General features: G+C 41.1%; 1 protein-coding gene across 1 annotated transcript in view; it reads left to right on the top strand.

Annotated features, from left to right (window-relative positions):
- SPAG17 (sperm associated antigen 17) overlaps window positions 1-13552 on the top strand; it is a 292210-nt gene that overhangs the window by 187358 nt on the left and 91300 nt on the right. Inside the window, exons 21-22 of the mRNA XM_074975143.1 lie at window positions 2565-2676; window positions 3384-3521. Of these exons, the coding sequence (XP_074831244.1) occupies window positions 2565-2676; window positions 3384-3521 (250 nt within the window). The remainder of the gene's footprint in view (window positions 1-2564; window positions 2677-3383; window positions 3522-13552) is intronic.

Below are 13552 nucleotides of genomic sequence, written 5' to 3'. Positions count from 1 at the left end.
CAAACCTATTATGCAGGCAAACAAAACATATCTGATTTCCATGGCGCATCTGGATCCATCACCAGTCATGACAGGTGCACTATATAGCTGTGTGTACCAATTTTGAAACACATCAGTGTCTTGAGTCCACTGCTGGCTAAAAGATTCCCCCTTGTCCTTGCAGACATTATGCAGAACACAGCAGGCCCCAATAATGCGGATTTCACTGATGACACTGGCATCCAAATGGTTTTGAAGGCACCATCAACAAAATCTGCCAAACGCATATTCCACCACCATCCTACAGCTACTGAGTGTGTAGCTGAAACTTCTTTTGCCAGGTCCTCTGAAATCAGGATAAGATTTCATAAGTCATGGCAACAGAGGGTAAGCAGCATTCCCTAGAATAACAGTAGGGACAGGGTCATTCAGTGGGAATAATATTCCAGCTTCTCCATGAAGGTAAAGTCCTGATCTGTGGAACTCCCTGACATCATACACCTTGCCAGTGTCCATGAATCTGCCCCTGCAGTTGACCAGGACCTGCATAATGGTGGAGTAGTACCCTTTGCAGTTAAGTATGCATGCTCTTTGCAGAAGGCAAACTGTAGGCACATGAGTCCCATCAGTGGCCCCAGCACAGTTTGAAAACCCCATTTCCCCAAAGCTAGCAATTATTTCAGGAACATTTGTAATTCCCACCATCTTTGGGTACATCACATTCCTGATGGCCTCACAAACCTCTGCCACAACCCCCACAGTTTATTTGCCAACTTCAAACTGGCTAGCCATGGACCCTGTAGCAGTTGGGGTAACCAGCTTCTAGATGGCTATAGTTACCCACTTCAGGATTTGTATGGCATCCCTCATGTGGGTGTCATGATGGTGGAACATCGAGGCAAGTGAACACAAACTCTAGGAACATCTGCTTCTTCATGCAAAAGTTGTGTAGCCACTGCTGGTCATCCCAGGTGCACATGACAGTGTGATCCCACCAGTCTGTTTGTGGCCCTGCTCTGGAAGTGCCAGGCTACATATGTGAAATGTTCAGCTAAGGCAACAGGCATGAACAGCTCAGCTGGGTCATGGCTGGCATGTCAATACATGCCTCTGAGAGGTGCCTTGGCAGGTCAAAAACTGCTGCTTAAATGTTCACCAGCATTTTGGAGATAATCTGCCTCATTTCCGAAATAGGACTGACAAAGTGAGTAGGAGAAGTGTTGATGGCTCCATCTGCTGGGAGTGTGCAGACACAAAATGGTTTCGTAAAAAGAAAAAAGAAAAGGAGTACTTGTGGCACCTTAGAGACTAACCAGTTTATTTGAGCATGAGCTCACGAAAGCTCATGCTCAAATAAACTGGTTAGTCTCTAAGGTGCCACAAGTACTCCTTTTCTTTTTTCTTTTTACGAATACAGACTAACACGGCTGTTACTCTGAAACCTGACAAAATGGTTTACCACCCAAAACACAGCTCCCACGGGATGAACAGATAAGTTTTCCCATAAGCAACTATGAACTAAGCCCTAGAGCAGCTACAGCTGGCGAGGGTGCTAGGAACCCTGGGATACAATGGCATAAACCCCAAGAAGCTGAAGTTATGACTTTGGTCTGCGTAGTGCAACATGGACATGCCAGCACGTTCATGAGGCCTGGGTTTCCAGTGCAGTGTGGATGCTGAAGTGTGAGCTTGGAAACATTGAGTCCATAAAAAGAAAAGGAGTACTTGTGGCACCTTAGAGACTAACCAAATTATTTGAGCATAAGCTTTCATGAGCTGTAGCTCACGAAAGCTTATGCTCAAATAATTTGGTTAGTCTCTAAGGTGCCACAAGTACTCCTTTTCTTTTTGCGAATACAGACTAACACGGCTGCTACTCTGAATTGAGTCCATAGGTGCAGGTCATACAGACCCAAGCTTACTATGCTGTGTAGACATACCCTAAGTATCAGATATTAAACGTCTAGAGCTCCTGCAAGCATAGGCTTAAATACCTTTAAGTCAATTTAGGCCTTCCACTGTGGATAAGTCAAGTTTTATGCCATTTAGTATTCTTGGATATTTTGGGTAAGACCTTGAAGACCAAAGTTCTGTCCGCTTCATCTGGATCTTAAAGATCCTATGGCTATTTTCATCAGAGTAATAGTTTCTCTCAGTGTGCTTGGCCAGAATTTCTCCTTCATCCCTATTACATGGTGAGCAAACAACCTATCTACCACTCTCTAACCCCAGGGATGGTTGCATATCAGTGAAGCAGTGATTTTATATGTTCATATAGGGCCAAATTCTGCTTTCCCTTGTAACCAGATACCCCCATTAATAATAATAGGGTTGTGTATCGGTGTAATAGAGAATAATTTTCCCCATAGTTTGTTAAAGTCATTTGAAAGTGGTATCAGTGTAAATAAGCTACTATTTCCTATGCCAATATTTAACAATTCTACATGTTAATCACTGTATAATAGCATTGAATGGTTGAACAAAAAAAAATAACCAGAAGAGAGCAATCTTGCTTGTCTTCCATCTGCCTCCTTCATGCCTTCTGCCTTTCCAATCCACACATAGTCTGACATTTCTTTTTCCAGTTTCTTGGCTATAATGTTGGGGAGGATCTCATTCAAGTCTCAGGGACCAGTCAATATCTTTTCCCCACTGACGGAGGACAGATCCAAGCAGAAAAGATAAAATTTGAAAAAGGTGAGTCTTCCTTTCTTTATATTTCATTCCATTTTATGATTGATTGATGGGGTGCATGTGCAATTGAAAACAATATTCATGAAATAGACACCATTTAAAAGTTCTCTTAACTTGAGAACTTTTTATAATTATTATGTTTGTAGAACTGATTAGATCATTGCTCTTCAGTATCAAAATTCTCAGACTTCTTTCAGTTATAATAAAGTTCTTTTCACATCTCTGTATTAAATTAATGATTTCTTAGGCAACTTGGAGCATAGTTTCTAATTGCATTGTATTTCTGTATTATCATAATGTTGATATTTTGTTGTTATATTTTAATAATTGGTGGATAACCAGAGAATCTGAAAATTAGAACTGGAGACCAACTAGGTCCTATTTAGTCCATCCTTTAGCAACCAGTGCATGGTTGTTCCCTACATTACATGCTCCAGTGATTTGTCCAATCTGGATTTAAATGTCCCAAGAAATGGGGCTTCTACGACCTCCTTTGGAAGATTATTTCACATCCTAATAGATCTGACTGTCAGGAAGATTTTTCTGATATTCAGTCTAAAATTTCCTATTCTTAATTTTGTCCTACTACTCCTACTAAGCAATTTAAGCATCTTAACTAATTTCTCTGTTTGACTTGTTGGCATCACCAATCTGTAATTGCAGGCACAAAAGCAAGCCATTTACAAATGGCTGTATTTCATTGTTTTCAGGGACAACTTTGGTAAAAATGAAGGTGGTAAAGGATCACCACAGTTTCTTCATTCATATCACAGACCCCAAGAAAAGCTTGATAGAAAGTGAAGGACAAGAAATGATCAACTCTTTGGAAGGGCAGCAGAGTGAGCCAGGTCAGTGAGTCACCATCACTGCTATAAAGAGTAATCATCTAAAATAGTCCAGTAATTAGATGCAAGGCATGACATGTTGCAAGTAATGAAATAATTATTTCAATTCTTATTTATAATACCAGGTAAATAAAGTTAGTTTAGTTGAAAACAGATAAATGTACTCTACTGAAGAATGGGAGGATGAACTCACTTTACTGGACATTATTTGAGAAGACTGGAAGGAAATCAAAGCCTGAGTGAACGTCTAGCTTCACTTTCTGTAAGATGCTGAATAGTTTACTTGCTATCATTGCCATTCATCAAGCGCAACAGAATAAGTAGAGAAAATGTGCTATGTTGTAGCTATTATTATTCTGACTGGTACTTTGCTTGAAATGTCATTGGGCTAATGCATGCCTACACTATATCCCATTTGGAGCCCAAAGAAGCTGTAGAGGTGCTCTTCAGTGATCCTCACTGGTGTAACAACCTTTAGGTGGCCATTAAAAACTGGCCTAAAGTAGAGCAGCCCTAAGTTTTCTTACAGGCTGAAGTGCTCCTGGCAGCTCTGGGATTCAGTGGAACACAAAGGTGGCATGCAGCAACCTTCCCTCACCCCCTCCGGTGTTCAGATCAGAGCTCTGGCACACTTGAGGATCTGGGCATGACTAACCACAGGTCCAGTTGGCTCGCTTGATCACCACCCACTTTGTTGTGCACAGAGGCAGAGAAGATGTTGTGGGAAGTAATTGTAACTAGGGCTGTCAAGCAATTAACAAAAATAATTATGATTAATTGCATGATTAAAAAAATAATTGTTATTAATCATACGATTAATCACACTGTTAAACAATAATAGAATACCATTTATTTAAATATTTTTGGATGTTTTCTACATTTTCAAATATATTGATTTCAATTATAACACAGAATACAAAGTTTACAGTGCTTACTTTATATTTATTTTTTATTACAAATATTTGCACTGTAAAAAACAAAAGAAATAGTATTTTTCAATTCACCTAATGTAAATTCATGAAAGTTGAATTTACAAATGTAGAATTATGTACAAAAAAAACTGCATTCAAAAATAAAATAATGTAAAACTTTAGAGCCTACAAGTCCACTCAGTCCTATTTCTTGTTCAGCCAATCACTCAAACAAGTTTGTTTACATTTTCAGGAGATAATGCTGCCTTCTTCTTGTTCACAATGTCACCGGAAAGTGAAAACAGGTGTTCTCATGGCACTGTTGTAGCCAGCGTCGCAAGATATTTACATGCCAGATGCGCTGAAGATTCATATGTCCCTTCATGCTTCAACCACCATTCCAGAGGACATGCGTCCATGCTGATGACAGGTTCTGCTCAATAACAATCCAAAGCAGTGCGAACCGGCACATGTTCATTTTCATCATCTGAGTCAGATGAGAGAAGAAGGTTGATTTTCTTTTTTTGTGGTTCGGGTTCTGTAGTTTCCGCTTCGGAGTGTTGCTCTCTTAAGACTTCTGAAAGCATGCTCCACACCTCATCCCTCTCAGATTTTGGAAGGCATTTCAGATTCTTAAACCTTGGGTCAAGTGATGTAGCTATCTTTAGAAATCTCACACTGGTACCTTCTTTGCGTTTTGTGAAATCTGCAGAGAAAGTGTTCTTAAAATGAACATGTGCTAGGTCATCATCCGAGACTGCTATAACATGAAATATATGGCAGAATGCAGGTAAAACAGGGTAGGGGACATACAATTCTCCCCCAAGGAGTTCAGTCACAAATTTAATTAACGCATGGAAGCATGTCCTCTGGAATGGTGGCTGAAGCATGAAGGGGCATACGACTGTTTAGCATATCTGGCATGTAAATACCTTGCAATGCTGGCTACAAAAGTGCCATGCAGATGCTTGTTCTCACTTTCTGGTGACACTGTAAATAAGAGCAGGCCAGCATTATCTCCTGTAGATGTAAACAAACTTGTTCGTTTTAGCGATAGGCTGAACAAGAAATAGGACTGAGTATACTTGTAGGCTCTGAAGTTTTACATTGTTTTGTTTTTGAGTGCAGTTATGTAACACGAAAAATCTACATTTGTAAGTTGCACTTTCACAACAAAGAGATTGCACTACAGTACTTGTATGAGGTGAATTAAAAAATACTGTTTCTTTTGTTTATCATTTTCACAGTGCAAATATTTGTAATAAAAATAATAATATAAAGAGAGCAGTGTAAACTTGGTATTCTGTGTTGTAATTCAAATCAATATATTTGAAAATGTAGAAAAACATCCCCAAATATTAATAAATTTCAATTAGTATTCTGATGTTTAACAATGTGATTAAAACTCCGATTAATCACAATTAATTTTTTGAGTTAATCATGTGAGTTAACTGTGATTAATTGACAGCCCTAACTGTAACCCATACTATAGCTTCTGTTGCAGGGTGGAGGGGAAAGGAGGCACCCAGAGAGTGGGAAGAGGATCAGAGGTGGTGTCAACAGACAGAGAGGAGCTAAAGGTTAGGGACACTGGGAGAGGGTTGAAGGGAAAATAAGAGCATAAGGCAGAGGGGAAGACACGGGGGGAAGGGGAATGTGTTAGAGGAGGACATACCAGGAGAAGTCTCATGATCATTGAGGCATGAGAAGTTTTATATTTCTCCTTTGGTCTGTGTTGCTCACAGAGTTGTGCAAATGAAACCATACAGAAGCCTAGAACTCTGCAATAGTATCTAAATGTAGCCCCCTCCTCGGGCACTTGAAATCCCCAATGAAGATCCCCTTATTCCACTCTTGTTGTGAGCTCAGTGACCCAATTTACGGCTAATGAGCCCTGGGATTTTTTGCAGTCAGTGCCTCCACCTAGTGGCCAGATGCATGAACTAATAGATAACAGCTCCCCCAGCTGGAGCCTTTCACTGCTGTATATAGCTACACTCTTCAGTATGGATGCAGCCTGCTTTTCACTGTGGTGTGTGGCTACGTGTACCCTATATGATACCACAAGTGTAGACAATGCCTGTGTGAGTTACATAAATTTCAACTCACATCTATGTAACCAAGGAACTGTCTGTCCCACACAATACTATTGCTTTATAGATTTGATTATTATAATTATATACAGTGATTATTATAATTATATCTACACCATAACATGAACATAACCCATAAAAAACCCTAAGCACTAGAAAGCATGGGAAAGATCATTTAAGGTATTTTGAATAAGTATTGTTTTAACCTTTCAGTTCATGCATTTGGTTAATGACAATATCAATATGTAAACATTCACTTTATATTTTTATTACACGTTCAAAAATACATTAAAAGAACATTACTGAGAAAATTATTAAACACTGAAAAATTAGGAGATGCCAGAATTAAGGTTGCTGCTGCCTCATTCAGTGCACAAGATGAACAGTGTTCATTAATTCCGTATTTTGTTTTCTACTTATTTTTCAGTGTGTGGCCCCAGGCCTCATTTACTATTCAAACCCTGCTCTGAAAACAGAATTATTAATTTCCTAATAGCATTTTCTATTACACTTATTGTTATAGTATCAGTATTTCACAAACATAAATGAATTTATGTTCACAGTGCTCCTGTTAGATGAGGAGGCGGTATTATCCTCGTTTTACAGATGGGAAACAGAGGCACAGAGAAATCAAGCTCAAAAATACCCACTAATTTGGGCACTCAATTAGAGACACCTAGGACCTGATTTTTCAGAGTACTTAGCAGTATACAGCACTTTATATTTTCAAAGCACAGCTCCCATTGACTTCAGGTGTACCTGGGAGTTGTAAGATTGAAAGGGGATCAGTTTGTGAATTTGCCATGCATGGTGCCAGTTAGATTTTAAAGCTGAACTCTAACAAACTAGGTTTACCAATATATAATGGAATCAAATGGGATAACCCTTTTTTATTGCGTCCAGAGAGCATTGGCTTATTAGTTGAACGCTGGGTTCTTGGCAGGTCAAATTTTAACTTGAACAGTATTTCTCAGATCAGGACCCTTGCTATTCTTTACCAGCCAACAATGCATTAATTCACCCAGAACAAACAGCTGACCACACAAATGTAGATGAAACCAGTTGTGTGTACTACATGTACGATACATTCTCGCAAGTGATCATCACAGACTAAAGTTGAGGTTCAGCCGTTCTATTCAAGAATAAGGCAAATTCCCAAGATTTCTAATTACATTTACTTACAATTCTTAATACCTAACATATTTATCATACTTCCAAGGATGTATTTATCTTTAAGACACTTTGAAGAGTGTGATTAGTAAGTTTGAATGGATCGGTTCAAAAGGGACAGGTTTAGAATATTAAAAGCTATTGCTTAAAGTAATTGTTTTCAGTCTCTCTTAGGCCATTTTGTTTGGACTTATATAGGAGTTAGAATCTAAAATATGGTTACCTGACGTCTCACTAGAGCAGGGGTGGCCAACCTGAGGCTGAGAAGGAGCCAGAATTTACCAGTGAACATTGCCAAAGAGCCACAGTAATACGTCAGCAGCCCCTCATCTGCTAACCCCCTCCAGCCTCCAGCGCCTCCCGCCCACTGGCAGGCCCGCCAATCAGCACCTCCCCCTCCCTCCCCACACCTCCTGCCCGCCGCAATCAATTGTTTTGCAGTGTGCAGGAGGCTCTGGTGGGGAGTGGGGAGGAGCGAGGTCTGGCAGGCTCGGGAGAAGGGGCAGGGGCCTTGGGAGAAGGGGTGGAGTGGTGGCAGGACCTGGGGCAGAGCAGGGGGTTGAGCAGTGAGCACCCCACACCACACTGGAAAGCTAGCATCTGTAGTTCCAGCCTCGGAGTCAGCGCCTATGCAAGGAGCTGCATATTAACTTCTGAAGAGCCGCATGCGGCTCTGCAGCCACAGGTTGGCCACTTCTGCACTAGAGTATAGATTCAGCAAGATAACTACGGTCCTTTATGTCAAAGAATAGAAAGGGAAATACAATCATTGAAATGAAATCTCACCACTTCCTGTTACCCTCTTAACCCTGGGACGGGGGAGAGTCCTTTCCACACATCTGGGACGGGCATCGGTCGCTTGCACTTAGGATTCTGCACTTTCTTGTGTTGGGTTCAGTCAGTTCTCTTCATCACATGGTGTCTTCAGTTTATATACCCAAGTTTCAGGGCTCATAGGAGGGAGCCAACCACATATTGCTATTGGACCCATGCCAAGTGAGAGCTTAGTTTTAGCTCTTTCAGTTTCTTGCTGCTTCCATTGGTATCCAGTAGATGGCATTCATGTATAACAAATTTCTTTAATCCTTTTCATATGAGCAGCTTTTTAAACTTGGTTCATTTCAAGGATTGAATATCATTATTAGCTCCTACTATCAACTGGAATCTCCCCTTTTAAGTAATATCTCTTAATATCCCAAAGTTATACCCTGTTTTATATCTTTTAACATTTCTTCTTCCTTGTGCTAGACAATTCCTATTACTTCTAGAGTGCAACAATTACTTACAATGAAAGCAAACAAAATCAATATAATCTTCTAAATTTGGAGGACATACTCTATCACAGAAACATACACTTTAAGGTCAGAAGGGACCATTATGATCATCTAGTCTGACCTCCTGCACCATGCAGGCCACGGAATCTCACCCACCAACTCCTGTAACAAACCCCTAACTTATGTCTGAGCTATTGAAGTCCTCAAATTGTGGTTTAAAGACGTCAAGGTGCAGAGAATCCTCCAGCTAGTGACCCGTGCCCAATGCTGCAGAGGAAAGCAAAAAACCCCCAGGGCCTCTGCCAATCTCCCCTGGTGGAAAATTCCTTCCCGACCCCAAATATGGCAATCAGCTAAACCCTGAGCATGTGGGCAAGACTCACCAGCCAGACACCCAGGAAAGAATTCTCTGTAGTAATTCAGATCCCACCCCATCTAACATCCATCACAGGCCATTGGGCATGTCTACAGCGAGTAGTCGAAGATCAATTAATTGCCAAAATTAGGCTATACCATCATATCATCTCCTCCATAAACTTATCAAGCTTTGTCTTGAAGCCAGATATGTCGTTTGCCCCCACTGCTTCCCTTGGAAGGCTGTTCCAGAACTTCACTCTACTGATGGTTAGAAACCTTCATCTAATTTCAAGTCTAAACTTCCCGAAGGCCAGTTTATATCCATTTGTTCTTGTGTCACATTGGTACTGAGCTTAAATAATTCTTCTCCCTCCCTGGTATTTATCCTTCTGATATATTTATAGATAGCAATCACATTTCCTCTCAGCCTTCTTTTAGTTAGGCTAAACAAGCCAAGCTCATTGAGTCTCCTTTCATAAGAGAGGTTTTCCATTCCTCGGATCATCCTAGTAGCCCTTCTCTGTACCTGTTCCAGTTTGAATTCATCCTTCTTAAACATGGGAGACCAGAACTGCACACAATATTCCAGATGAGGTCTCACCAGTGCCTTGTATAATGGTACTAAACACCTCCTTATCTCTACTGGAAATACCTCGCCTGATGCATCCCAAGACCGCATTAGTTTTTTTGACGGCCATATCACATTGGCGGCTCATAGTCATCCTGTGATCGACCAATACTCCGAGGTCCATCTCCTCCTCTGTTACTTCCAAGTAATGTGTCCCCAGTTTATAACAGAAATTCTTGTTATTAATCCCTAAATGCACTTCTCACTATTAAATTTTATCCTATTACTATTACTCCAGTTTACAAGGTCATCCAGATCTTCCTGTATGATATCCCGGTCCTTCTCTGTATTGGCAATACCTCCCAGCTTTTTGTCATCCGCAAACTTTATTAGCACATTCCCACTTTTTGTGCCAAGGTCAGTAAGAAAAAGATTAAATAAGATTCGTCCCAAAACCGATCCCTGAGGAACTCCACTAGTAACCTCCTTCCAGTTTGACAGTTCACCCTTCAGCGTGACTCGCTGTAGTCTCCCCTTTAAACAGTTCCTTATCCACCTTTCAATTTTCATATTGACCCCCATCTTTTCCAATTTAGCTAATAATTTTCCATGTGGAACCGTATCAAATGCTTTACTGAAATCGAGGTAAATTAGATCTACTGCGTTACCTTTGTCAAAAAAATCTGTTATTTTCTCAAAGAAGGAGATCAGGTTGGTTTGACATGATCTACCTTTTGTAAAGCCATGTTGTATTTTGTCCCAGTTACCATTGACCTCAATGTCCTTAGCTACTTTCTCCTTCAAAATTTTTTCCAAGACCTTGCATACTACAGATGTCAAACTAACAGGCCTGTAGTTACCCGGATCACATTTTTTACCTTTCTTAAAAATAGGAACTATGTTAGCAATTCTCCAGTCATACGGTACAACCCCTGAGTTTACAGATTCATTAAAAATTCTTGCTAACAGGCTTGCAATTTCATGTGCCAGTTCCTTTAATATTCTTGGATGAAGATTATCTGGGGGCCCTGATTTAACCCCATCAAGCTGTTCGAGTTTGGCTTCTACCTCGGATGTGGTAATATTTACCTTCATATCCTCTTTCACATTTGTCGTCCTACCATTATCCCTACGCTCCTCATTAGCCTCGTTAAAGACTTAGGCAAAGTATTTGTTTAGATATTGGCCATGCCTAGATTATCCTTAACCTCTACTCCATCCTCAGTGTTAAGTGGTCCCACTTCTTCTTTCTTTGTTTTCTTCTTATTTATATGGCTATAGAACCTTTTACTGTTGCTTTTAATTCCCTTTGCAAGGTCCAACTCTACATGGCTTTTGGCCTTTCTCACTTTATCCCTACATGTTCTGACCTCGGTAAGGTAGCTTTCCTTGCTAATCCCGCCCATCTTCCACTCCTTGTAGGCTTTCTGCATTTTCTTAATCACCTCTCTGAGATGCTTGCTCATCCAGCTTGGTCTACAACTCCTGCCTATGAATTTTTTCCCCTTTCTTGGGATGCAGGCTTCTGATAGTTTCTGCAACTTTGACTTGAAGTAATCCCAGGCCTCCTCCCCCTTTAGATCCACAAGTTTTTCAATCCAATCCACTTCCCTAAATAATTCCCTTAATTTTTTAAAGTTAGCCTTTTTGAAATCAAAAACCCTAGTCACAGATCTATTTCTGTTTATCCTTCCATTTAGTTTGAACTGAATTAGCTCATGATCGCTCGAACCAAGGTTGTCCCCTACAATCATTTCTTCTATGAGGTCCTCACTGCTCACCAAAACCAAATCTAAAATTGCATCCTCTCTTGTCAGTTCAGCAACTACTTGGTGAAGGAATCCATCAGCTGTCGTATCCAGGAAAATCTGAGCCCTATTATTATTACTAGCACTTATCCTCCAGTCTATATCTGGGAAGTTAAGTCTCCCATGATCATACAATTCCCATTAGTATTTACTTCTTTAAAAACATTAAAGAGGTCTCTATCCATATCCACATCGGATCCTGGCGGTCTATAGCACACCCCAAGCACTATCCCAGGGCAGGCTCTAGTAGCTTTCTTCCCCAATGTGATTTTTGCCCAGACAGACTCTATCTTATCCATTCCATCACTTCTTATTCTTTACAGTTTACCTCATCATTGATATACAATGCTACTCCACCACCTTTGCCTTTATTTCTGTCTTTCCTAAACAGCACATACCCTTCAATACCTGTACTCCAGTCATGACTACTATTCCACCATGTTTCTGTTATCCCTATAATATCTGGTTTCACTTCCTGCACCAGTAACTCTAGTTCCTTCATTTTATTACCTAGGCTCCTCGCATTAGTGTACAAACATCTTAATTTTTGCCGTTTGGCTTTGCTCACATTCTTTACCCAATTGGGCACAGACATTCTACCGCCAATATTACCTATTAGATTGGTATGTACAATGCCCTTCTGCCTTATGTCCATTCTCCTACCCAAGGTTGTATCCTTTCTTACTTCGTTTTCTTCCCTTTCAAAGAGAATAACTGGCGTGGAGATTGCCTGGACATTTCCCAACCATCTCCCCCAAATTTCTAGTTTAAAGCTCTCTTAATCAGTTGTGCCATCCTCCATCCTAGAAGTCTATTTCCCTCCTTACTCAGGTGAAGTCCATCCCAAGAGAACAGTCCTCTGTCCATGAATGCTTCCCAGTGGCCATACATCCCAAAGCCCTCCTTATAGCACCACTGCCTAAGCCATCTGTTGAGCATCATAATCTTGTCACACCTTGGTTGCCCTTCTCCAGGAACAGGCAGAATCCCACTGAAGATCACCTGAGTCTCGATTTCCTTTAGCGTCTTCCCCAGCCTGGCATACTCTCCCTTGATATGTTTCAGCGAGAATCTACCCGTATCATTTGTTCCCACATGAAGGATAATCAATGGATTCTTTCCCGCTCCCATTAGGATCCTCTTCAGCCTCAGGTCCACATCCCGTATCTTAGCACCCGGCAGACAGCATACCCTTCTGTTCTCTGGATCAGCTCTTGTTACAGGCCTGTCTGTTCTTCTCAGTAAGGAGTCCCCAGTCACATAGACCTGCCTTTTCCTGGTGATGGTGCGATTCTCCAGTCTATCCCCTGTTCCATCTGGCCGCAAGTCCTCTCGATTCCTATTGTCCCTTGCAATCCTCTGCAACCCATCCCATATCCTCCTGGGGCTCATATTTGGTGTTATCTCCATTGACTCTTGCCCTCTTCCAATAGAACTATCTGATCTTCTCTTTTTCCTTGCCCTCTCACCTTCAGTGACCAGCTGCTGTTCCCCTTCTTCATTTTCCAACTCTGCAAACCTGTTCCTGAGCTCTATTTCTCCTTCACTGCCCCATCTTTTCCTCTGCCTGGTTCTGCTAGTCACATGCTTCCACTGTTCACTTTCCTCATCCAGCAGTATCCCCTCAGAGTTCTTCAGTCCTGCTTCCATCTGCAAGTCTGAGCTTTTCCCTTCAGCCTTTGCATGTCTTTGCTCCATCATCTGCTCAAACCCCCTTCTAAACTCAAGCAGAGTCTCCCCCTGCATCTCCAATCCTAGGATCTACTCTTCCATCAGCTCTATCAGGCGGCACTTCATGCAGACGAAATTAGTTACAGGTACCCCCTCCAGGATCATGTACATGCCACAGCTTC

The sequence above is a fragment of the Natator depressus genome, chromosome 1 (genome assembly GCF_965152275.1).
Source record: "Natator depressus isolate rNatDep1 chromosome 1, rNatDep2.hap1, whole genome shotgun sequence".
Taxonomy (NCBI): Eukaryota; Metazoa; Chordata; order Testudines; family Cheloniidae; genus Natator; species Natator depressus.
Note: the sequence above shows the minus strand (reverse complement) of the source record. Positions and strands in the feature narration are given on the sequence as shown.